The 27,140-nt window shown below is 40.6% G+C and overlaps 1 protein-coding gene across 2 annotated transcripts in view; it reads right to left on the reverse strand.

Moving 5' to 3' along the window:
- Nucleotides 1–27,140, reverse strand: part of LOC140421185 (zinc finger MYM-type protein 3-like) — a 157,998-nt gene that overhangs the window by 58,857 nt on the left and 72,001 nt on the right. For both annotated transcript variants that reach the window (XM_072505687.1, XM_072505688.1), the window contains 5 exons: nucleotides 20,655–20,741; nucleotides 18,447–18,597; nucleotides 11,087–11,259; nucleotides 8,004–8,169; nucleotides 1,821–1,891 (listed from right to left, as the gene is read on the reverse strand). In XM_072505687.1, the coding sequence (XP_072361788.1) occupies nucleotides 1,821–1,891; nucleotides 8,004–8,169; nucleotides 11,087–11,259; nucleotides 18,447–18,597; nucleotides 20,655–20,741 (648 nt within the window). The remainder of the gene's footprint in view (nucleotides 1–1,820; nucleotides 1,892–8,003; nucleotides 8,170–11,086; nucleotides 11,260–18,446; nucleotides 18,598–20,654; nucleotides 20,742–27,140) is intronic.

The following is a 27,140-nucleotide window of genomic DNA, read 5'->3' on the forward strand; positions in this document are numbered from 1 at the left end:
TGCATATGAACAATGATCACTGGACAATCACATGAATGAACTCCAGGATGAATTTAGCAGGAATAAAATGGGGCTAAGAGGGGGGAAAAGTACATTAGATGATGAAAAGTATTTTTCAAAGAATACATGAAATGTTACAAGAAATTATATTAACAAATCACAAGGCAATGATTGAAAGCAACATATTCAACATTCTGAATCCCCATTCTAGAATTTTTCTTCTACTTGGGTTCTTCTTTGAACACAGTGACCCACAATTTCACAATTCTTCAATGAGTAACGTACTGCATCTGATTTCCTGCCCAGCCAACCAAAATACTGCTCCTCTTTCAGGGCTAAATAAAAATGATTATTTTATAATTGATCCTGGTGGCCCAATTTCATAACTGAACCATACACCTATTTTTTCGATAGTCATCCTACAGCTATATGTGTGAAATGTAATTTGCTCCTGCGCTTCTCCGCTCTTTGATTTTTATCTCCTTAATGGGAAGGACCTCAAACTCAAAATTCAGTTTCAATCCTTTCCCAAGACCAATGAGCTATGATCCCATTTGACACAGTAGACAGAAGAGGACCAGAAACCCCCTCCCCCGTCTGTTATCACTCCAGTTTTCTACTTCCACAAGAGGCCAGCAAAACAAATGTTTGAAGGGATATCATTTTTGAAAAAGGACTCAAAATGAAAACCGCAAACGAAGGAAGGTACTCTGTGATTAAGTACCTGTGAATATTTGTATATACTCACAAAATTACCTTCCACTTCATATAAAATAATATTTCTGGGTATAAATACACAGAGTCTAAGATTTTCAGTTCAATTTCACCTTTCCCGTCCTAGGATCATGCTTATGTGCAAGAGACTCCCAATAAAAGCAGTTAATGCTTTACAAGCTGAAATACGAACAAAATATGCTTAAATACACAGTTCTGATGAAGAGTCAAATCTGAAACTTTACCTATTTTTCTCTTTCAGATGTTGAATGGCCTGCTGTACGTTTCCAGCATTTTTTTTGTTTTTATTTCAGATATTCAGCATTCACACTGCTTTTTACCAATGCTTTGCTGATTAACTCCTTAATAAATAAAAGTTATATAAAATAAATGGTTAATAATGGGTTTGAAGGTAGGATAAGCACAAAGATAAATCAAATGCTCCATGGAACAGAGAGTTTCTTGCAGTGGCAGGATTGTGGAGGGCGGCTGGCTATTTATGAACGAGTAATACAAATACCAGGTAGAAAGTGTGGAGTTTTGTTCAACTATCATTGGAGACCATACAATATTTTGCAGAACTTTCCCTCATTACAATCCATCACAGGACAGATTGTACACAGTCTGTGGAGGAAGTGAGCTTGATAAGCCATAAAGCCTTTTCCTGTTCATTGCTTTCTTACATTTGTTTGTATCCACATGATTATGTATTCTTACACAAAACCAGAAACAAAATTTCACAGTCTGCAGAGTAACACAAAGCAAAAAGAAAAATAAAGGATTACGACATAGGTGATTTAAAAATGATAAAATTGCAATTTGCTGACCTTTGATGACATGTTCAATATGCCTGAAGTGTACAAAGTGCATCCAATTTCCATGGCAAATTTTCGCTAATTCAGGAACTTTTTCTTTAAAAGTTATGAATGGAATATGGATGCACTTACCTCAGACATTCAAGAGTTCAAACTCTCAACTGTTCAGCTAGCACCCGGAGCATGGGAGGAAGCACACTGAATGTGGAGTTAAAATGGTTAAAAAAAAAAACACTTCAATCCACTCCTGTGGTAGGTGGAAGATCATTCAAAACAAAAAACTTTACTTACTTCAAATTGCGTGGGAGAGGGAGTCGGAGAGGGAGTCGGAGACGTCGCATTCTTAGACTCCTGCGCCTCATCTGCAAACAAAAGACACAGATTGTTTGAAACAAACTGAGCCGATGTTTGTGACTGTGCACGTTTGAGAGTGTGCACATTTGTGGGTGTGCATGTTTACAAAACCTCAGAACGTTGTTTTTTTTTCAAAACTCATCCACATAATGTGGAAGTCATTTGAGGTCACTACTGCACATCTCTGTACTTGCACTAGTTTGCGCAAGGCGTGCAACATTTGCACGGCATACTACCAATCACAGTTTCTGGGATAAAACACATATGCCAATTATCTCATTTTCAAAATACATACGTGCTCATTACATGTTTTAAGCATTGCTAAATGCAGAGTAAAGTATTTTTGAAATGTTGGTAGTTGAATGAACAATTTAAAAAGGACTGTGGGGCGCACACTGATCTCTGGGGTGTGGATTTGAAGACAGCTCAGATCAACAGGATTTAAAGGTCACATCCTTGAGCCACCTAAAACACGTCTGGTACAGTCCAACCAAATACCTGCCAGACATTAGCTCACTGAATAAACCCACAGTCTAACAATGTAGCTATACACTGAAATTTAATTGGGGCAGAGAGGAATGTGATTTTAATTGGAACTAACTATTGCCATACAAACACCTTGGAGATTGCATTCACTCCTTTACTGCCATCCTTCATCTGATGAACATTACAGAATAAACAATTTTACCACTTATGCAGACTGGAAACGCTAAAATCAGTAAAGACATTTAACTAAAATATTTCATCCATTTCAAACTTGTACATGGCTAAAAGTCATCACAATGGACATGTCCAAAATTGGGAGTCCAAGAATGGGGCAGTGGGGTTTGTTTTGCTGATGACAATTGACCAAGATCTGAAAATAGTTGTAACTAAAAAAAAAAAAAGAGGCACAATTTGGTGAAAAGGTTATTTTGTGTCTCGTTACTATTTTAGAAATTCATGAATAGCCCACTCAAAACAACCAATCGTATTAACATATTTCTTGATCATATTTTGAAAGATGTTACCCAATAAAAGCTAATAGTCACAAGGTAATTTGAAGGCTTTTCTTCCCTATCCAATCTACAAAATACTTGCATGTCTAGTGTCTTAAAGTATGATTTTCAGTTACTTGCCCTGATTCCAGACTCCAGACAATGCATGCATACATCAAATGCTCCTGCCTAATTCTCCAAGCAAAGAAACGATGAGGAGCAGCTTCAGCATGTGAACACTGATTCTTACCAACTTTTACAATTGCACCATAGAAAGCATCCCATCTGGCTGCATCACAGCCCGGAATGGCAAGTGCTCATCCCAAAACCGCAAGAAACTTCAGAGAGTCGTGAACAGAGCCCAGTCCATCACATGAATCTGCCTTCCCATCCATTGACTCTATCTACGCCTCTCGCTGCCTTGGGAAAGCGGGCAGCATAATCAAAGACCCCTCCCACCTGTTCCAACTTCTTCCATCGGGCAGGAGATACAAAAGTATGAGACCACGCACAAAGATTCAAAAACAGCTTCTTCCCCGCTGTTACCCAAGCTCCTAAAACGACCCTCTTATGGACTGATCTGATCAATACCACACTCCTGTATGCTTCACCCCATGCCAGTGTCTCTGTATTTACCTTGTGTTGTCCTATTATGCATTTTCTTTTTATTTTATTTTCATGTACTAAATGATCTGTTTGAGCTGCTCGGAGTAAAATACTTTTTTTCCCCCACTGTAACTCGGTACTCGTGACAATAAACAAATCTAATCCAATAAACAAATCCAAAGAGTTTTGTTTGCAAAATCATGTCAATAGCAACTGATACGAATGAAAGACTAATTAAATCAGGAGATGCACAACATATGGAGGGCAAGAGAAGCATCTTTTCAGATCACTATTTGCCTGGTTATGCAGAAAAATAATTCTCTCTGCTTATCTCCCATTCTTTCACCTTTCCAGACGAGTCATGAACCTTGCACGACAAATCAGATAATGATCTTACATTGCTGCACAGTACATCATTAGTATTTCATTTAATCATGAGTAGCACAGAAGGCAGGAATGTCAAATGGTACTCAAAATCATGGAAGTGATGCATTAAAAAATTAAAATAGCACCATAACACAGTTAAATTATACCATTGATCCAACTCCAATTTGGCATTATTCACAAATATGCACAAATTAGGTGAGAGGTGGTGCTGGTTCCTGATGCCAGTGCTTCATATGACCGATTAAATCTGCTTCCGCATTCAAGCCATTTGGCTTAAAAACTGAAGTTACATTGGGTTTTATTTTACTGCCCGTTACAGGAAAATAGTGTTTTTGCATTTAAATTATGTTCAGGTCACGAAGATTAGGGAAATGCCAGTTATACCAGCATTTATAGAAGTCATTCATTTGATCAGTCAGCTTAGTATTAATCGATTTAACTCCATCGAAGCATATTCTTTCATTTACATTAAAATCTTGGACAGGATGCAGAATTGACTGAAGACTTTTAAATATAGATGCTGTAAATGGTATAATTTATAATATGTACATTTTGTCAGTACCCACTGATGAGAAATTTAACTTAAATAGACATATTAATGCTGTGGCTATAACAGGTCAGAGGCTTTGGAATTTCTGGTGAAGTAGCTCACCTCCTCACAAACTCACTTCCTAATTCTCCAAAGCCTATCCACCGTCAGGAATGTGCTTGAATACTTGCCTGGTTGATCAGCACCCCTTCCATCACCTTAATTATTCACTCTCTTCATTATCACTTTCTCGAAGGTGGTGCAGTGGTTAGCTCTGCTGCCTCACGGTGCCAAGAATCCAGGTTCAATCCCGGCCCTGTGTCACTGTCTGTGTGGAGTTTGCACATTCTCCCCGTGCCTGCGTGGGTCTCGCCCCCACAGCCCAAAAAGATGTGCAGTGTACGTGGATTAGCCACGCTAAATTTGCCCCCCAATTGGAAAAGAATTGGGTCCTCTAAATTTACTTATTTTTTAAATTATCACATTCTGCGGCAACAGTGTATGCCATATACAAGACACATTGCAGCAACTCACCAAGACTCTTTGAACAGCATCATCCAAACCCATGACCTCTACCCCAAAAAGGACAAGGACAGCAGATGTATGGACCCATCACCTGCAAGGTCGCCTCCAAACCACACAACTGTAATACATCACCCTTCCTTCACTGTCACTGGATCAAAATCCTGGAACTCAATCCTTAAGAGCTATAGCTATACCTATAAAATATGGACTGCAAAGGACCAAATAAAATGACTCAATTCCTTCAAGAGTATTTATGAATAGGCAACAAATGCTGGCCTTGCCAGCGAGACTAATTTCATGAAATAATTTTAGAAAATATCACATCTCATCACCACAACCAAATTATTGACTGCTGTCCAAATGTAGCGTTAATGCATTGCTCCACAAATTTATCATTTCCCAGAAGCAAGCAGTCCAAAGGACAGAACCCTTCACTGAGAAACCATCTCTGAATTGCCACATAATCTTAAACATAGCAATGCAAATATCTACACACTTAGTATGTTCCACTTAACATTTCACTTCTCCATAACTTAGTTCTACAATGGAACAAAAAGTATTTTACGTCACAAACTTCACTAATCCAGTGCATCTAGATTGAGAGGATATATCATGGATGTAATTAGTTATTACTACACTCAATTAGTATGTTGATCCTAATATGCCAGGACAGAAGAAAATTACACTTCAATATTCCATAACGACCACCAGTGTCACACTTGTAGCCATCAGTACCTCACCCGAGAGCTCTACAACTCAAAACATTCTCCCCCCAACATCACCCAACTCTGGAAGGATAAAATCCAAGATAGTTCTGGTTATTTTTCCACAAGTGGATATTATACGAAAACTCACATGCCCCATGATACACATAACTGAAATCCCAGTTAGTAAGACTAACATACACAATGTGGGCAGCACGGTAGCACAAGTGGATAGCACTGTGGCTTCACAGCGTCAGGGACCCAGGTTCGATTCCCCGCTGGGTCACTGTCTGTGCGGAGTCTGGACGTTCTCCCCATGTCTGCGTGGGTTTCCTCCAGGTGCTCCGGTTTCCTCCCACAGTGCAAAGACGTGCAGGTTAGGTGGATTGGCCATGATAAAATTGCCCTTCGTGACCAAAAAGGTTAGGAGGGGTTATTGGGTTACGGGGATAGGGTGGAAGTGAGGGCTTAAGTGGGTCAGTGCAGACTCGATGGGCCGAATGGCCTCCTTCTGCACTGCATGTTCTATATGTTCTATATAATAACGTTGAAATAATTCAGTGATTTTGATTCAGACTGCATTGCTCTGCTGGACGGACATCAATCTTGGTCTTAATTCAATGTCATTTAAAATCTACAACTTCAATTTTTATTTATTTTCAAAGTTGCGTTGAAGCTGTCATTTGTTCCAAGATAAGTGGTCATCCAAACGCTGGAATAACGGCAGATTTTGTGCTCATCTCCAATTATTCATACTTCTATATATTATAGGAATATAACGAAGCATAAAACATAAAATGCTGTGTTAGACAGCATGCTGATCCACATCGAGAAATATATGCAAACCTTTTGGGAATCTTTCGTTAGAAAGATCCTGATGGAGGGTTTATACCTGAAATTCTGATCGAGGGTTTATATCTGAAACGCTGATTTACCTTGAACCAAATAATGTCTGGCATTTGGAGTTTTCTTTAGGCTCCTAAGAGCTGCATACCGCCTCAAAAGCTCTCCACTTGTGCTAATGTTATGACTTCTACGCAGGGCGTTGAACCAGCATGCGCACACATAATGGAAAGCTCTAATCAGAAATAACATTAAATAAAGGACTTCAACTTCTGGATGAAACATTAAAACCCCCAAGGCCTTGAAATTAAACTATGGTGTGACAATGAAAATGCACAAAACATCTCACTCCTCAGCAAAGGTCACAAAATGTTCTGAAGGACTTTGCAAACACACAATATACAAAAAGCATCACCTTACTTCAAATGAATGGCAGCATTCTCATCTCGTGTTGGAAAATCTCAAATTCAAATTCCACTTCTTCAACTTCTCAGCACATAATCAACGTTGACATCTCCAATGAAGTAATGCTACATTATTGGAAGCACTATGTTTGGATGAAACATTAAACCAAGGTTTGCTGGCTCTGCCTGCTCATGCAATAAATCCCATGGTAATATTAATTTTCCAACTGGGCAGGCCAATATTTAGCCACAAATCAGCACCACCAAAAGAAAAATAACCAATCAAATGTCTCATTGTTCTTTGTGGTGCCTGGCTACGGTCAAATTGCTTGCTAGAGAATAATAAACGACACTTCAAAGAAGTAATTCCGAGACAATGTGTAAAATCCTACGGTCCTGAAATGCCTGCATACTTACAAGTTTATTTTTCCACCCACAGTGAATGACTGGTTCATTCCTCAGTGCCATACCTCAACCTGGTTCAAATTTCCAAACAACGATTGGCACTTAACTGTCACCAGAAACCGATGCAATCTTCATGGCAACACCTCTACCACAGTCCACTTGTCAACCAATTAGCACTCTCTTCTCATCTAGTACAAACTGATGTCTCCTTTACATTGATATCTTGTAAATCGTCCTGACGAGTGCAAGCCAAAAAAAATTGTTTTTCTAGCAATGTTCAAGTTCTGCACTACCAAATGACTATTTGAAAGGAAAGTTGTATTACTGGATGAAATCATTCTTGCATCTATCTATTACTCAAAACAAATGTATATTTATAACCTATACAAAGATTAATCTCACAATCCTATTCTGTTTCATCCAGTATCCAATAGCAAGAATATCGGACTGCAATACTGTAGATAACTGATATGAAATGATGCAAGTGAATGAAGAATTGCCTACAATAATAAAATTACTGCAAGTTTACAGAGATGCACAGACATCAGCTGATAAATCGAAGATTAGAGCTCGCAAACACCAGCTAAGAATAGTGAAGTGGCCACGCCCCAATGGTTGCTATGAAATGGCTAACAGATCAATAACTATAACAAAGGCACCATTTGATATCTTGGTGCAATTTGCTGTACTACTATATCACGTCCACTGCCTACAACATGCGGCTTTCTCTACCCACTTACTGTTGAGTAGACTTTCGGGTCCCTTCTGCGTCGCTAGATTGGGCTGGTTTTGCTGACTGTAGAAGCGCAAGAGGCACTGCTGGTTGCAGAAGTGTTTAATTTCCCCGCGCCAGTGTACCGTTTCCAGAAGCTTGCCCTGACGTTTGCAGGCATGGCATCTGGCTACCTGAAGGACACAGTGAACAATTAGGAAGCAGTCACCTTCCGCATCCAAACAAACAGTTGCACAAGGCAGGTCACAGCTGTTAACACACAGATTGGAACGAGAAAAAGGCCATTCAATCCATCAAGCTTGTTCCTTCCACAGACAGTGTACAATCTGCCCTATCGTGGGCTCAAGCATGGTTTATTTAATGAGCTGAGGGAAAGTTCTGCAAAATTTCTCCCTACTCCCAAGAAGGTTGAACATGCCTCCACAATATCTATCCAGAGTCACTCAAACCTGGCCGGTTTCTCTCCGCAGTTGACATTTTCTGGTCCCAGCAGCACAGGAACCATCGTGTTCCATGGAGCATTCGATGATCTGTGTCTGGACCTATTTCTATAATCTTACATCGCATTCCTAGCCAGATACTTATCCAGCCTTTTTTTTTTTTTTTGATGGAGGTCGACACCATTAACTGCTTTTGCCAGGAGTCTGTTCCACAGATCCATTGCTCTGTGAGGAAGGGGGGACAAAAGTAAGATTTGTCGCCAAGTCTGAATGACAAGATGGTGAAATTCAATGTCCTAAATACAACATCATCTGTAAGAAAATATCCGTGCCTCTGTTTAAGGCTGGCTGCATAATCCAGGTTCACAATGTGCCTGTGGAAAAACAGCGGAAGATATATTTTTTTTATAAACCGCCAAGGTAACTAATGTAAGGACATGTAATATCACAACAGATTTTGACTATGAACAATGAGTACTTTTACTTTCTTTCAATTTTTCTTTTACACAGTCGTAAAACATTTTCAAAATAGGCATCGCATCATGGTCTCATCACCTGGTGCAATAATACCTTTCGAAGTTAGCTAGCCATAAGTTTGGTCTTTGGTTCATCAGTCAAGCAGAATCTCCCAGAGCAATCTTCCAGGTCACTTGCATCTTCACTGATGTACTGGCAGTAGAAGTGACTTGGGAAGAACTCACTGGCTCAACTACTTCATCAAAATATTTGACAGCACAGGCAGCCATTTCCCCCCTCCCCCAAGTTCGCTGGCAGACTTTCTGAAATAAATTAATTAGTCCTAATTCCCTGCCCTACCACATCGTTTAGTTTTTCTTTTCATAACTTTCAAGCACTTACTTTTTAAAAACAACCATCTTAACCTTTTGTCTAAAGAAAAGGACCATAGCAAAGTCTGATTATTATAACATTTTCCTGTTTTTTTAGTCCACTCTCCAAACTAGAATTCTTAGTGTACCATTTCTGAATACCCCGCCAGGGATTTGGCATCCATCCTCAAATACAGTACCCAACACTGGGCACATTATTCCAATTGCAACATAACCAATGATTATTGGAATTTTACACAAAAAGCTAGGATTTTGATTGCCTTTTGTTTTAAAAAAGGTCAAATCAACTTTGTCTATCTGTATTGCCAAATCTGCAAATGCATGTTTTTTCTTGTCCTTCCCAGACAAAGTAATCTCATAATTGCATAAAATGTCATCAGACAGTTATCTGCCAATGGTGCGAAGGAATTCCTTCTGTGCTGTAAACTCCATGACTCGGTTCCATTGGCATATTGTGGCGACTTCCATACAAATTAATCTTATCTAATTTTGTAACTTTTCCATATTTTGATATTGTGGTTCCTATACTTGCATTCACATCTCAAATATTATAAATAAATAGTACAAGACCACTACACATTTTCTTTAACACTATGAACCTTGGTTTTATCAACATATCTATCTGGCATAACTTCAACACTCAAGACCCGACAAACACTGGCCAGAGCTGCTGCTTCCTCTCAGACTTTTCTCAGCAATCTAGGATTCAAGACAGCAAGATCTATATTTACCCAATCTAATGGCTCTAACTACTCTACTCATACCCCCCATGACACGCTCTGAAAGCCAAAGGACTAATTTAGTCTTTAATTTAGTCACTATTTTGTGACTATTACATGAATTCACGTTTATAAAACTGTTGCTGCCAGCCGAATACTTTTCTTTACGTTTTATATTTCCTAAACTATGTTTCATGTTGTAATTCTACATCTGCAACTTTTATTTTTCTATTCATCAAAGAAATGTTAGCCTTTTCTCCAATTCCTCTATTACTTCAGGTATTGCATTTAGATTATGCCCAAAAACCACCCATTGCAGAATTTCCCCATGATCCAACACCTAATTTTCCCACCAATTTATCTGGGCTCATTCCTTTCTATGTTGTTGAAACGTAGTTTTAAAAGTCGTTACTTTTCTTTTTAAACTGTTTGTTCTCCTTATCAGTGTATGCCAAGGAGGTTGGGGTGGAAAACGGAAATTACAAGGTATAAAAATATACTTATATCACAAGAATTATAGGGGAAAGAGAAAGTCTATGAAAATCTCTCAACACTTCACTCTACAGTGAAACACAGAAACAAGAGCTGCAGTATTTTGAATGCTTGAACAGATAAAACAACTTTTCATTTATCAAAAGGTAGAGGTAACACAAGGTTAGAACAATGTAGACATTTTAATTTCAAACCTGCTGCATTAGAATTATTTTTATTCAAAGTTCTTGGTAGGCTGTTCATTTTTCAAACTTCATACCTTATCGATCCCTCTGAAGACTCAGCAGCCAATGCTGCCTGGTGTGGTGCGAGCCACACAAATGATGAAGGTGACACATTCAACCTACAGTCCGAAGTAAGTTGGCTGATATTTTTCAGGTCAGTTATGGGTACTACATTTGCACGTGACACCTTTTCACCCAGGTAGGTGGAAATAAAACATCGCCCACAAACTGAATTGTTGATTACAGGCTTCTAGTCTACAGGTTTAAAGCCCTGAAGTTCTTCAGCTCACAGGTGAAAGAGGAGGAGAAAAAAGATGAGGGTGAATGCAAGAGCCAGTAAACTAATGATACGCAACTTCCTACTGACCTTGAAGTACCACAATAGGTATTTGCTTTTGCATTCCTCCCCACAGAAATCCCATGTATTTCCATCCAGCTCTTTGGTCACTGCCCTCTGACAGGTCTGGGAACAGTAAGCACACGTGATGCAGCACAAGCCCAGGTTTTTGGTAAAGTCCTGCTTATAAAGAAGTACACAACCTGCAGACAATGCACACGAAGAAATAATATTAACGCAGGTCAAGAATAATGCAGCAAATCAATTACACCCAAAGGCACTGATGAAACCAATCTCCCAATTTTTATAGGGAAAACACACTTTTGCAATGTTATCTTTTCCTCTCTGGATTCTCCTTGGAAATTCCATCATCTTTGCATTGAAGGTAGGTAGCCTGTTCCCAAGCCTCCAACAGCACTCCACAGAACTGACAATTAAGATGCGAACAAGACGAAAATATAGTATTGCGAAAGCATGAAGTGAACCCATCGAACATGTCGATGCTACAACCAAGAAAGCACAACAGCACCTATACTTCTCAGGAAACTAAGGAAATTCGTTATGTCCACATTGACTCTGACCAATATTTACAGATGCACCATAGAAAGCATCCTGTGTGGCTGCATCACGGCCTGGTATGGCAACTGCTGGGCCCCAAGACCATAAGAAACTTCAGAGAGTCGTGAACACAGCCCAGTCCATCTCACAAACCTGCCTTCCCATCCATTGACTCTATCTACACCTCCCGCTGCCTTGGGAAAGCGGGCAGCATCATCAAAGACTCCTCCCATCTGGGTTATTCACTCTTCCAACATCTTCCATAGGGCAGGAGATACAAAAGTCTGAGAACACGCACTCACAGATTCAAAAACATCTTCTTCCCCGCTGTTACCAGACTCCTGAATGACCATCTTATGGACTGATCTGATCTCTTCCACAACTTCTCCACTGAGTAGTACTACACTCCGTATGCTTCACCCGATGCCTGTGCCTATGTATTTACATTGTGTATTATGTATGCCCTATGTTTTTTTTTCCATGTATGGAATGATCTGTCTGGACGATACGCAGAACAATACTTTTCACTGTATTTTGGTACACATGACAATAAAACAAATACAAGTTGGGTCACAAAAGATGAACAGCAAAACAGCATGCCCACTCCCTCACCAACAAAACAGCTCCAGAACACGTGGTACGCTCTTTCATATCAGTGGCATTGCCACAGTAGTCTGCAAACAAGAAAATAGGGTGGTTGGGATGAGAAGTGCCTCCATTTATATGAGCAAAGACAGATCCTGTCTACTTTGTATGCATACCTCTCATTTGGTAAATTGATAAGTATTTACCACATAGAACACGAGTGTAGTCTAGCAAAATACTTTGTTACAACCAGACAATGACCATTCATATTTGCACATGTTGACACTAGCAGTCAGTGCCACACATGATCTAATTTTGGTCGCACAAAATGGCACATAAACAGTGTGCAGCACTGCCTACATAAAATATCATAACACTTCCAAAAAGAATTGTAGCACATCAGTTTCCCCACATTTCAGAGAAATAGTTATACTGTGGATGTGGAGGCTGTTCATGAATGAATGAGACAACTTAAATCTCTGCAATCTGCTTTAGACAAAGGCACAATACACCATTTAACAGTTCACGGTGAAATAATTTCATGTCAAGCAATGCAATTGCCTTATTTCTGTGTTCCACTTAACGATTACTGCACATGGCTCTGCTAACTACAAGACTATGAGAAGAAAGATTCATGCTAACCAAAGTCGTCCATCTACATTTAATTTTGAAATAATGCCCCTTTAGCTCAGGCAAAAATAAAATTCTAAACACGCTCCATTTTAACCAATTTTAACCTTTTTTTTTTTTTTGCAGCATTTAAGTCCAGTGTGACTTCTTCCCCAAATTCATGAGCAACAGAGATGCAAAAATTAGCTTCCACTCTGGGATTATGGAAGTGAGATGAGTGAAAGCAATCAGCAAAGCTTCCTGATCCTAAAGTCAGCTCATGATTGGTAGGATCATGCGCAGGCATTGAATGAGCAAAGGATCAGGCGGAGTTGTGAATCCCTACAGACAACTGAAAGATTAGCAATACTTGTGCTCCTCAAACACAGCTGAATAATTGGCAAACAGTTACTCACCAATAGAGAACAGAACTCCAATTTATGCATTTAAAAAAAATAAATGTGGTGGGGTAGAAAATGGAGGGGTTAGTGTTCAACAAAACATTACACTTAACAAAGTTTGACTGAACTTCAAAAAGTGGCCTGGGAGCTGTGCAACCTGGAAAAAAATGGCTAGATAGAAAATACATACTCAGCCATTAAGATCTCTTCTGAATCAGGATGCTTTAGCTCAGTATAGATAGAGTAGCCTTTCTCCATAAATTCAAAAACAGAACACATCCAAACACTAATTCTTTTGAGCCTCATCGACTTTTGATGCAAGAAGTGTGTGACCCGAGCCAACATGACCCAAACTGACACGAACCTTGTAAACTGCACCTGACTTTTTGCGCGAAAAGTCTAGTTGCTTGCCTGCATTGTTCACCTTGCAATTTCTACCTGCACTGTTTAATTTGCGAACTCGCTCATACAAGCAGAATCACAGAAGGTACCATAGATGGGAACTTATTATAGCAACCTTGTATTTATTATTCAGTGGCACATCTTACTTTTCTAACCATTTTATTTTTTTGGACTACAGCTATCCTAGGCTACGGCCATTGTAATGTTTAGGCCCAAATGTGATATCCAGAAACCAAAAATTAGCTGAAATCTGAGAACCACTCAATCCCAAGGGTTGCGAATGACGTATACTTTAGTGAAGCGAGGGAGTCTGACGAGTTTCTTTAAAATCTTTTTATTCAGCAAACAATATTACCGACACAAGGTCCAATACACCTCACCAGGTCCTCGCTCCTCGTCAGCCCCACACTTGCTGAATTTTTATATCAGCGCTAATAAGCTACCCGCCCATAGTGGGGGAGCTTGCAGCACCAATGAACACAGGGAAATAATCATTCCCAGCTGGATATGTCCAATGCACCACCTGTAGCAATTAGTTCAGAATACCAGACGACATTAAAGAAAATTTCTTACTGCAGTTCTTTTTCTCTGCAGCTAAATAAGTTATCCAACTGTAGCACTATCAAATCTGTATGCAACACAGTTGGCTGAATTTTTACAACCAAGGCTTTGTCAACAATCGCGGAATGAAGCTTGGAGGAGATGATGCTCAAAAGGCTAGAGTCAGAGGACTGAAAAGGTTGGGGAACAAAATTAAAGATAGGTGCAATAAGGTCACAAACAGGGCTGATGGCAAGGATGACAATTGGAAGGCGGACTAAGTCTGCAAGGATAGGAGTGACGGGTGAATTGAACAGTATGAAACAAGATGTAAGACAATTGAGCTTTGAACGAGATGGAGAATGGGAAGGCAGTGGAAAGAGCTCAATAAAATGATCTTTACAGATGACAAAAGGATGGCTGAAGGTTTCAGTGATGAATGGCTGTATTAAGAATTTTTCTTTTTAATAAGGGCAGTGAGTAAGTAGTAATGATCTTCAGTGCATTGCCTGAAAGGGTGGTCAAAGATTCAATAACAACTTTCAATAGGCAATTAGATTATTTGAAGGGGCAAGATTTGCAGAGCTATGGGGAAAGAACAAGAGAATAATCTCAAAGAGCTAGCCGAGGTATGATGGGCCAATTGCCTCATGTTGCATCCCTCTCGTGATTCCAAGGTGTGAGCAATGTTAGGGACAGAAAAATTCACTGTTTATACAGGCTAGGGCATGGGATTTTAAGTCGAGTTCAGGATTAAGTTGGAACCCAAGGAGCTGAATGGTATGACACAGTCAGAATGAGTGGCCAGGATGGTGGATGGAGCCGGTGAGCAACAAGGGAACAGCTTGCAGGAGGGACTGCAAACAGCAGTTTAGTCTATTTGATGCTCAGTTGCAAAGTGCTGACACCAATCACCCATGCAAGTGAACCCAAGCATAGTTTCTTGAAAGAAGCCAGATATGAAAGTGCAGGAATGTAAAATAAAAGCTGTTAATTTGTGCCACACCTCTAGGGGGTGGTGCACACGCTCAGCTGCAGTGTCAGATGACAGCATTTAAACAAAAATGTGTTCAATACAGACGAACAATAAAACTTAAGTTATCCTTTTTTCCCGGGTCACTGTCCGTGTGGAGTTTGCACATTCTTCCTGTGTGGGTCTCACCCCCACGACCCAAAGATGTGCAGGGCAGGTGAACTGGGCACGCTAAATTGCCCCTTGATTGGAAATAAATTAAATTGGGTATTTATTTTATAAATTATCAATGTTTAAGTCTTTGTGGCACTGAACCATTTTTATGTTTTTGTATCTATTGTATCCACTATTCATTTAACAACCACCCCTCTGTAAAACATGCTTCTGACAATTCAGTAAACAAAGACATAAAATCAGGAAATTTCAGTCCCATGTGCAGGACTGAGGTTTAGTTTAAATTATTTCAACAAAAATATCTTCACAAATGTGGGATGCAAAATGATAACCCTGGGATAAGAGTCCCATAATATACCAATTGAGCTACCTAACCTGTGTAGAAACTCCCTGCACAAAGCCTCAACACACTAGGTCTTGCCCAAGGGGGGGCTATAACCTCCATTTCAAAGTCTATCCAGGTAGGTCAGTGGGACCTACAGCAAGGATTTCAAGTCAGTGAGGTGCAAACTGGATGCATACAGTAAGTCTATTGCAGTATCGTTCGGAATATTTTAAACAGGATCCAAATCCAGCTGTTGTACAGAAAGGCCTAAGGAGCAGTTGCACGTGGTCCAGTAGCCGTAATGAAGGCAGAATGCGTGTGCAATCATACCTGACATTTTTCGAGTCAGTGAGTTACAGTGCAGAAAACAAAAATTGCTGCCTTTGGACTAGTAGGTGTAGAGTCAAGCAAAAGCAGTTTGCTGGAGCTGACCATTGGAGGAAATAGTGGGATCAATGAAAATAGTGTGACAAGTACCAGAGAGAGGGACAGAAATGGGAGGCAATGTCACAATTGTGAATCTTGGAGAAGAGATCACAGGTGGATTGATAATGGATTGACAGACTAACTACAGCTCCGCCTTCAACACCATAATCCCAAACAAGGTCATATCAAAGCTCCAAAACATAGGACTTGGCTCTCCACTCTGCAACTGAATCCTCGATTTTATGACCTACAGACCACAATCAGTAAGAGTGAACAACACCTCCTCCACAATAGTCCTCAATACCGGGGTCCCGTAAGGCTGCGGCTGCGTACTTAGCCCCCTACTCTACTCCCTGTACACACACGACTGCGTGGCAAAACTTGGTTCCAACTCAATCTACAAATTTGCTGACGATACGACTCAATACAGAGCAGTCGAAGGCAGGCACAGATCTAACTTATTAAACCACTGTTCACTTCTACTAATCGTCTCGTGTGAATTGATGGTCGCATCATCTACTCCAGATACACACACGACTGCGTGGCAAAATTTGGTTCCAACTCCATCTACAAGTTTGCTGACGATACGACCATAGTGGGCTGGATCTCGAATAACGACGAGTCAGAATACAGGAGGGAGATAGAGAACCTAGTGGAGTGGTGTAGCGACAACAACCTCTCCCTCAATGCCAGCAAAACTAAAGAGCTGGTCATTGACTTCAGGAAGCAAAGTACTGTACACACCCCTGTCAGCATCAACAGGGCCGAAGTGGAGATGGTTAGCAGTTTCAAATTCCATGGGGTCCACCGCTCCAAAAATCTGTCCTGGTCCACCCACGTCGACGCTACCACCAAGAAAGCACAACAGCGCCTATACTGCCTCAGGAAACTAAGGAAATAATGTCCACATTAACCCTTACCAACTTTTACAGATGCACCATAGAAAGCATCCTATCGAGCTGCATCACAGCCTGGTACGGCAACTGCTCGGCCCAGGACCGCAAGAAACTTCAGAGAGTCGTGAACACCGCCCAGTCCATCACACGAACCTGCCTCCCATCCATTGACTCCATCTACACCTCCCGCTGCCTGGGGAAAGCGGGCAACATAATCAAAGATCCCTCCCACCCGGCTTACTCACTCTTCCAACTTCTTCCATCGGACAGGAGATACAGAAATCTGAGAACACGCACGAACAGGCTCAAAAACAGCTTCTTCCCCACTGTCACCAGACTCCTAAATGACCCTCTTATGGACTGACCTCATTAACACTACACCCTGTATGCTTCATCCGATGCCAGTGCTTATGTAGTTACATTGTATATCTTGTGTTGCCCTATTATGTATTTTCTTTTATTCCCTTTTCTTCCCATGTACTTAATGATCTGTTGAGCTGCTCGCAGAAAAATAGTTTTCACTGTACCTCGGTACACGTGACAATAAACAAATCCAAATCGGATGTTGAGATTTTGGATGGAGGCGACTGATGACACCCATTTTAAATCGAGAGACACTCAGTTGGTGAGAAAGTGGAGCATTAATGTCCTTCAGGGAAGGAAATATGCATTCCTCACCAAGTCTGGCCTCATATGACTCCAGATCCAAAGCAATCCACTCATAAATGCCCGCTGAATGAAATGGCCGACCAAGCCACTCAGTTGTATCGAAACCGCAACAAAGTCTCAAGCGAAAGAAACCAGACGGAACATACAGCATCGACCTTGGCACTGGAAACGACAAGTCCAGTCCTGTGACCCTGCAACGTCCTCCTTACTAACATAGAATCATACAGCACAGAAGAGGCCCTTCGGCCCACCAAGCCTGCACCTACATCTAATCAATACTTATCCCACTTCCCAGCACTGGAGGGTGTCAAGGGCACAGATGAGTCTCAGAGGTTTGAATAGAAACTATATATAGAATATTAGGCAGTTGACAGAAGGTCAGAACCATAGGGTGAGCATGTAAGAGAAATTCGAGGCAGAGGCACCAGCATAGATGCTCTCAAACTTGAAAATAATTTTTTTTTAAAAAAAATATCAAGAAACCGTTACATTTTGTATTGGAGGTATGAGTTTGAAGTGCTGCAGAAGATTAATGTCTTGGGTTGTCCTGGTCCTCAGAGAAGAATTTGGTTTTCTGGGTGACAAGAACAAGGCACTATATGTGTGCCTGATGAGGGAACTGGCTTCATAAAGCAAATATGATCCAGTGGAAAGATGGGGTGGGAGAGAGATTTGGTGAGAATGAGGATAATGAAGGAATGAGGGAGTGTGCAATTAGATCATGTAAAGGAACTGTTATCTTTGGTATGGGGACCTTCACACCATTGTTTTAGGACATTTATTTATCAATTATTTTTCTGCATATGACTCCTCAATTCGTTTGATATCATACCTTCACTGCAAAAATTCTTTTCTACTCCTGAAAATTTAATCTTCTCATGTAGTATTTTCTCCTGTTTGCAATATTCACAGATGGACACAACACCATGCAGCCTTTTATAATCTTCACAGCATACTTTGCAACAGAACTGCCGAACGCTGCCCTAAAAAAGATAAAGTAAAAAGGTAAACGTCCCATCTCGAAGAGCGAAATTATCATCTTGTCCCACTAATTAAAAATGCAATTTCTGTTTTCAGTGAGAATATTTAAAAAAAAAATTTTTTTTTTATATAAACGAGAACAAAACATTCAAATCTATTTCTATTTAGCCAAACGTGGAAAAATCCAGCCAGACATATTGGCTGTTCGGAAACTCAATTGCTGCGACAAGAGGACCAGAGCACAGTCCATTGCTGTTTTGTAAAATATAAAAATAAAGCATCCTGTATCGAGCAAAAGATTAATTTTCCTCCCCAAAAACACAGTTTTGATCCAGTTTGGCTCAATGGTAAGTTCCTGCCCAAGCTGGAAGTTTATGTTTCAAATCAGGAATTCCACAGATAGCCAGGGCTGACACACAATTTCAGTCCTGAGTGAATGCTGTCATTTCAGAGGTTTGTTTTTCCAGATAAATGCGAAACTAAGACAATATTTCATCACAGTGCATAATTAGGAAAAACAATCTGCTATTCTGCCCAACATTCAATCCTCAACCAACATTTCAAAGCAGATTATTTGGTTCTTCATCTGCCACTGTGGGTCTTCAGTGTTTAAAAAATAGTTACACTTGCGGGCGGTGCAATGGTTAGCACTGCTGCCTCACTGCACCGAGGACCCAGGTTCGATCCGGCTCCGGGTCACTGTCCATGTGGAAATTGCACATTTTTCCCATGTCTGCACCCCACAACCCAAAGATTTGCAGAGTAGGTGAATTGGTCATGCTAAATTACCCCTTAATTTGAAAAACAATTGGGTACTCTAAATTTATAAAAGAAATATAGCTACACTTACCTACAAAGCCACAGTAAAATTCCAGAAAAAAGAACCAGAAACAGCGGAGCAATCTAAACAACTTGAGGCTACAAAAGGCTTTTTACACACAAATACAAGTTCCTTTTCATTCACCTTGAGGCTTCCCTGGCTATGCTTTATCTACAAGGGAACGTACTGCCAGGTCCTCTCGATCATTTGTCTTTGTTTTTTGCTGGCCAGCAGGAGTCACACAGGGCAAGATCTTCTGGCTGTTCATGCCTGCTGCCGGGAAACCCTATTGACAGCGATGGGACAGGGCCACCTCCCGCCACTGAGGAATAAAGCTAAATGTTCTTTATTTTTTTAAAACTGTTGTGAATTTAAATAGACCTTCTATTTAAGTTCTCTAAAAATAATCCAAGGGTAGCCAGAAACTGATGAACTTTCTCTCTGCTTTAATATAGGGATTTGAGAATATCACAGACGAGTAGTCACTGGTGATTTCACAAGTGCGAGTGTAAACCTAGATACAGTGCCATCGCATTGCGAGAACATTGGAGGATTCCATTTTTCTAATTAAAACATAATGCCTCAGCATACCTAAATGAAATATTTTGATGGTCACTCTCTCGAAAGCCAATACTTACTATTCTGGTTTCCTTTTCATGATTTACTAGCTTCATAAGAACATGTTTCAGTCTTTCTCTTCTTGCAAAAATGAAAGTCTTTCCACCATGACGAGTGAAGACTTGGCAAGATTAAACTTGGCCAGTGAGGAGGTCCTGTGGTGCAGTTGGTAGCATCCCTTCCTTCCAGCTAGAAGCTTCAATATTGAATCCCACTGCAGGAATTCATGGCCACAAAAGGTGCATTCACAACGTGGCAAAACAGGTACCTACAAATCCTTCCAAAACTCTATTGCAGGCAAAAAGACAGGAGACACCCCTGCTCAGCCATGCTTGATGCAGTGTCGTCCCTCCAGCTATAGCTTCTGGTGACAGACTGGCGATCTGTGCCAGGAAAAATTAGCGACAAAAACAGACATAACATGTTCTTTATAGGTTACCTGCATCACTAGACACATGAAGCTCCCATGTCCAAGCTAAACTTGGCCGATTAGAATACAACCACCAAATAAAAGGATAATAAACGCAGAAGGGTGCGTGATATCACCATTTTTAACTCAAACTTATTTATTCCCCAACATTACGCAGCAAGGGTGCACAAACATATGATCAATGCCCTCACCTGCCAATCCAGTATTTCTGGCTTTCCATTGAAGATATTGTGGCAGTACGTGCAGTTCAGTTGAATGCTGCCTTCAGGGCTGGATTGCTGCAAGGACAGGTTTTCAAAATTAACAGAAATATAAAATGACAAAAAATTACACACATGCTTGGAGGAACATTATTTTTGATTCACAAGTCTAATTATTTGTCATGTCTGACAAATCTGTTTGAATTCTTTGACGAGGTAACAAGGAAGTAAGACAAAGGAGATACATTTAGATTTCCAGAAGGTCTTTGACAAGGTGCCGTATAGGAGGTTGCAAATAAGTTAAGAGCCCATGGTGTTACGGGTAAGATACAGGCATGGATAGAGGATTGGCTGACTGGCAGAAGGCAGGGAGTCGGGATAAAGGGGTCTTCTTCAGGATGGCAGCCAGTGACTAGTGGTGTGCCTCGGGGTTGGTGCTGGGACCACAACTTTTTATAATATACCTTAATGATCTGGAATAAGGAACTGAGGGAACTGTTGCTACGTTTGCGGATGATTCAAAGATATGCAGAGGGACAGGTAGTATTGAGGAAATAAGGGGAAGCAGTAGAGAGTGGGCAAAGAAGTAGAAGATGGAATACAATGTGAAAAAGTGTGATGTTATGCACTGTGGTGGGAAGAATGGAAGCAGACTATTTTCTTAATGGGAAAAGACTTGGGAAATATGAAGCACAAAGGGACTTGGGAGTCCTAGTTCAAGATTCTCAAGGTTAACGTGCAGGTTCAGTCGGCAGTTAGGAAGACCTGTTACAGTTAGGAATGTGAGCATTCACAATTAATGGTGTGACCTGTTGGGGAGGGAGGTGGTATTTGCACTATGTTTATATTTTCATGTACATTGTTTATATTGCTGCTGTTACAATGTCAAAAAAAAATACCTCAATAAAATGTTTATTAAAAAAAAAGGAATGTGAGCATTCATGTAGAGAGGGCTAGAATTCAAGGGCAGGGATGTACTTGTGTTAGGCTCTGGTCAGACCCCATCTGGAGTATTGTGAGCAGTTTGGGGCCCCGTATCTGAGGAAGGATGTGCTAGCCTTGGAAAGGGTCCAGAGGAGATTCACAAAGATGATCCCTGGAATGAAGAACTTGTTGTATGAGGAACGGTTGAGGACTCTGGATCTGTACTCAGAGTTTAGAGGGATGAGGGGGGGATCTTATTGAAACTTACAGGATACTGCGAGGCCTGGATAGAGTGGACGTGGAGAGGATGTTTCCACTTGTAAGAAAAATTAGAACCAGAGGTCACCATCTCAGACTAAAGGGACGATCCTTTATAACAGAGATGAGGAGGAATTTCTTCAGCCAGTGAATCTGTGGAACTCTTGACTGCAGAAGGCTGTGGAGGCCAAATCACTGAGTGTCTAAGACAGAGATAGATAGTGTTATGGGTCAGGGTTTAGAGAATCCCAAAGAGTAGCATGGAGTTCATCTGACCCACAACTTTCAATAGATTGTGGTATGGGGAGCACTCGGCTTACTCTACAGGTATGGTATAGCAGAAAATGGACCAGTGGTTTTTAAAAGAAAACAATGTTTATTCTATGAACTCAAGTTAATCTTTTTAAAACAAACAGTAAATATCTTAGCAATCAGTAAATCAAATACACCCCCCAAAGAATACAACACTAAGCAATCTGTATGCTTTCCTTTTAACATCCAAAAGACTTAACAAACTTCCAAACAGGAGCACATCAGGGTTTACATTCAAGACTGAAAATATTTATACTTCTTCTGAATTCACCAAATGATCCATAGATAGTTTTTGGATGGCAGAGATCAATAGGAGTGCAGCTCACAGTCACACTCAAGCTTTTCTCAAACTGAAACCCAAAAAGCAGAGTAGAGCTCAGCTCCACCCACACACTGGCATCACTGCAGTAACATGAGCAGCTCCATTTCCAAAAGATACATTTCTTAAACACCCATTTCTTAAAGGGTACTCTCATGACACCTCCCCCACAAGAAAAAAAAAAAAACCATCAACTTCAAGATGGTTTCATTTTTCACCTTTTCACCATCCTTTAAGAAATGCACACAGTAAATATACTTTGTTTCAAAAAAAAAAAAAAAAAAACAACACACGCAAACAGGTGTAATAATATAATCCATTTTCGTCCTTCTTCCTCCAATGAAAATTGCTTCCGTTCATCACATTCGTGACAAAGCATCAGCTATCACGTTTTCTCATCCTGCCACATGTACTATTTTTAAATGAAATGGCTGTACTGTAAACTCCAGCCTTGCATTGTTATTCCGGAATCGCTCCAAAAATGTCAACGGATTATGATCAGTATGTATAACGGTGTGAAACGGATTGCTGGTTACATAAATGTGAAAATGTTGCAAAGCCAGCACAAAACTCAAAGTCTCCTTCTCAATCGTAGAATACTTTTTCTGGTTAAAATTCAATTTCTTTGAAAAATAATCAATAGGCCGCACTAGCCCTTCGTCGTCATCCTGCAGAAGCACCGCAGATACACCCACATCAACCACCACTTTGAATGGTTTGGTGTAATTTGGGATGGCTAACACAGGAGCAGTGGTTAACACCACCTTCAGGCCGTCAAAAGCCTGTTGACTCTGCTCTCCAATAGAATTTGTTACGCTTCTTGAGCAAGTCAGTCAGTGGAGCGACCACACTGCTAAAATTGGGTACAAATTTCCGGTAAAATCCACTCATACCAAGAAATCGCATTATTTACCGTTGTGTCGAGGGTATCGGAAACTCACCAATAACTTTCGTTTTCACATCCCGTGAGACCATTCAACCCTGTCCGATTGTATGGCCAAGGAAAGTGACTTGGGCTTTTCCAAATTCACTTTTGGCTAGGTTTATTACCAAACCCGCCTCCTGAAGTCGATCAAATAACTCCATCAGATGATTTAAATGGTCTTTCCATGTCTGGCTGAAGATTACCAGATTGTCAATGCATACCGCACAATTGGGTAATCCTGAAACAGCTTTGTTAGTTAACCGTTGAAATGTGGCTGCTGTGTTCTTCATGCCAAATGGCATAACTTCCAATTGGTATATACCATCTGGAGTCACAAAAGCAGAAATCTCCTTCGCCCTTTCGGATAAAGTTACCTACCAGTAATATTTAAGTAAATCCAGTTTGGAAATAAAAACTGATTGTTCCACTTTCTCAATGCAATCCTCCAAACACGGGATAGGATAAGAGTCTGTTCTTGTAACTGCATTAACTTTTCTATAGTCCACACACAACCGTTGGGTACCGTCTGGTTTAGGCACCATCAATATGGGTGAGCTCCATTGGCTGCAACCCACTCCAATTATGCCATTTTTAAGCATACTCTCAATCTCTTTGTTAACCTGTGCCAATTTTAAAGGATAAGTCTATATGGATGTTGTTTGATCGGAACAGCATTTCCCACATCCACACCATGTGTAGCCATTTTAGTACTTCCCAATTTATCTCCACAAACTTGCCGATGTGATATCAATAACTCTTTCAGGTCAGTTTGTTTTTCCTCTGGAAGATAACTCAACAATTTGTCCCAATTTTTAAGAACATCCTCATTTTCCAATTTAATTTGAGGTATGTCAAATTCACAGTCATCTGGATTTGGTTCGTCACTCAGTTAGAATCATTAAAACCTCCTTTTTCTCTCCTTCCCTTTCAAAGTACCTTTTAAGCATATTCACATGACACACTCGGTGAGTCTTCCTTCTATCTGGTGTTTTTACCACATAATTCACCTCACTTAATTTCCTTTCTATCTGATATGGTCCACAAAACCTTGCTTTTAAAGGTTCACCTACCACTGGTTAACAACACAAACTTTATCCCCACTGGCAAAACTACAAACTTTGGATTTCTCGTCAGCTACCCGTTTCATCACATATTGTGCAACTTTTAAATGTTGTCTAGCCAATTCACATGCTCTATTTAATCGTTCCCTAAAATTTGACACTTAATCCAGTAATGTAATTTCCGATTTCTCACTCACCAATTTTTCTTTAATCAATTTAAGTGGTCCTTTTACCTCACGACCAAAAAGTAGTTCAAAAGGACTAAATTTGGTTGACTTATTAGGAGCATCCCTAATTGCAAACAGAACAAATGAAATTCCTTCATCCCAATCCTCTGGATAATCTTGACAATAAGCCCTCAACATTGTCTTCAATGTCTGATGCCACCTTTCTAACGCTCCCTGCGATTCTGGATGGTATGCAGTTGATTTAAATTATGTTATTCCTAAGCTATCCATAACTTCTTTAAATAACCTGGAGGTAAAATTCAATCCTTGAACCGATTGTATTTCTGTGGGTAGTCCATATCCAGTAAAGAATTTAAGTAACTCCTCCACAATCTTTTTAGCTGTAATATTACGTACTGGAATGGCCTCTGGAAACATAGTAGACACATCTATTATAGTCAAAAGATATTGATTCCAACTTTTTGTTTTAGGAAGTTGTCCAACGCAATCAATTAGGACCCTTGTAATAGGTTCCTCATGCTGGAATGGGTATGAAGGGCGCTGGCTTTGTCACTTCTTGAGGTTTCCTGTTGCTGATTTTCTCCTTGATTCACTTGCTCGGTTTCATTACCTTTGCTCTCGAGTCGCCAGGTATCTTTATACCGCCACGAGGTTCAAGTCCGAGTACTGATCAATAATCCAATACACCGATTAGCAAGATTTAAATCAAAGCACATTTATTATACACAGTAATCGCTACTCATGCACAAATTCTACGTCTAAGCTACTTCTACAACTAACAGGCCTATACTTAACTTTGAACTGGCCCACCAGGTCAGGGGAACAAATGGCCTTTCGTTCGGGTTCTGAGTCTGCGGGATTCGAAGTTGGTACGGATTGGTAGCTAGGTGCGCCTATCTCATAGCGAGCGTTGAATTAAGACTTACTGATTTCGATGATCACTGGAGTCACTGCGCCGGTCACGGTCAATGTTGGTTCCTTCTGCTGGGTGACCCGGGCAGGAAGAAGAGAGCGGTGAAGAGAGGTGACGAATTAAGAAGAGAGCGATTTGAACTTGGGGCTCAACTCTTATAGTCTCCAGGGGCTTCCCGCCTTTCGGGGCGGACCCTGTACCTGGTCCCAAATGATTGGACTTTGTCCCAATCGCTTGGTTCAATTTTCTCCAATACTGGAGCGGTTCCCTGATCGATGGGCGGTCTTGAGGTGCTCGTTCACCTCCTTTGTTTTGGCCCGGGCTGGCGCCGAGGAGCCTGGCTTTGCTTTGTGTGTCAAAATGTTTCTTATTGTTCCCGGGGATTGCTCATCAGTATGCAGATGGCTGTTCACTTTGTTATGCTGATGGTCGCTGGTATCGATGTAAATACACATCAAACCTGCAGCTGCTGGTTTTTGTCTTGTTGGCTGACTTTCCCATCAGCCTTTGCCGTTCGCCATTGTAAATCGGGAGGTGGCTACATTCCCTATCACTTGACATGTGTGACATGATTGACAAAATGTAACTACATCTTTATGAAGTCCAGGCCAATAAAAATGTTTTTGGATTTTAGCCTGAGTTTTCCTTATTCCCAAATGACCTCCCACTGGTACCTCATGTGCCACTCGCAACACCTCCATTCTGTACCCGACCGGCAATGCTACTTGATGAACTTCTGCCCACTTTTCATCCGCCTGCATATGCACAGGTCTCCATTTTCTCATCAAGACATGACTTTTACGGTAATAACACTCTGGTATACATTCAGATTCCTCTTCCGTGCCTGCTTTCTGATACATACGTTTTATTTCTAGATCTTTTTGTTGTAACTCCGCCAATTTTCCTGAACTAAAAATATCCACCTCATCCTCCACCTGTTCTTGTTCTTTTTCAATCATCTGATCAAAAATAGTTTCTGATAATTGCATTTCAACTTCATCTTCACTCTCTGATTTCTCCGCTTGTCTTAACCAGTGACTTTGCGACCTTGTTACTACACAATCCGGAAAATCCCAGGATATTCGTCCTTCAACACTTCAGTTGTCTGATTTTCAACTGGCTTATCAACCACAGTGGGCATCATTCCTACTTTCGAACCAGCTATATCATTACCCAAGATAAACTGTATTCCTGGACAAGATACTTTCTCTATTACCCCTAATACCACTTCACCACTCTTCACTGGACTTTCCAACCGTACCTTATATAATTGAACACTACTCCTCTCACCCTGAATTCCACATATTACCACCTTTTCTGGGAATTCTTCCCAAACTACATAACTCCTCATCTCTTACCATTAAAATTGACTCGCTCCCGTATCTCTTAAAATTATGACTTCTTGACCTACTCCTCCTGATAAACGAGTAAACTTTACCCACACAAGTAAATGCTTTAAAGAAATCTGGCACCTTCTTATCAATCACCTCTTGATCAGGCTTTACGGTCTTTCGCACCTCCTTTGCTTCACTTGGGCTTTCCTTTACCACTTTAGCAAACCCCACTGTCTTATCCTG

This window comes from Scyliorhinus torazame, chromosome 5, assembly GCF_047496885.1.
Source record: "Scyliorhinus torazame isolate Kashiwa2021f chromosome 5, sScyTor2.1, whole genome shotgun sequence".
In the NCBI taxonomy this organism is placed as follows: Eukaryota; Metazoa; Chordata; class Chondrichthyes; order Carcharhiniformes; family Scyliorhinidae; genus Scyliorhinus; species Scyliorhinus torazame.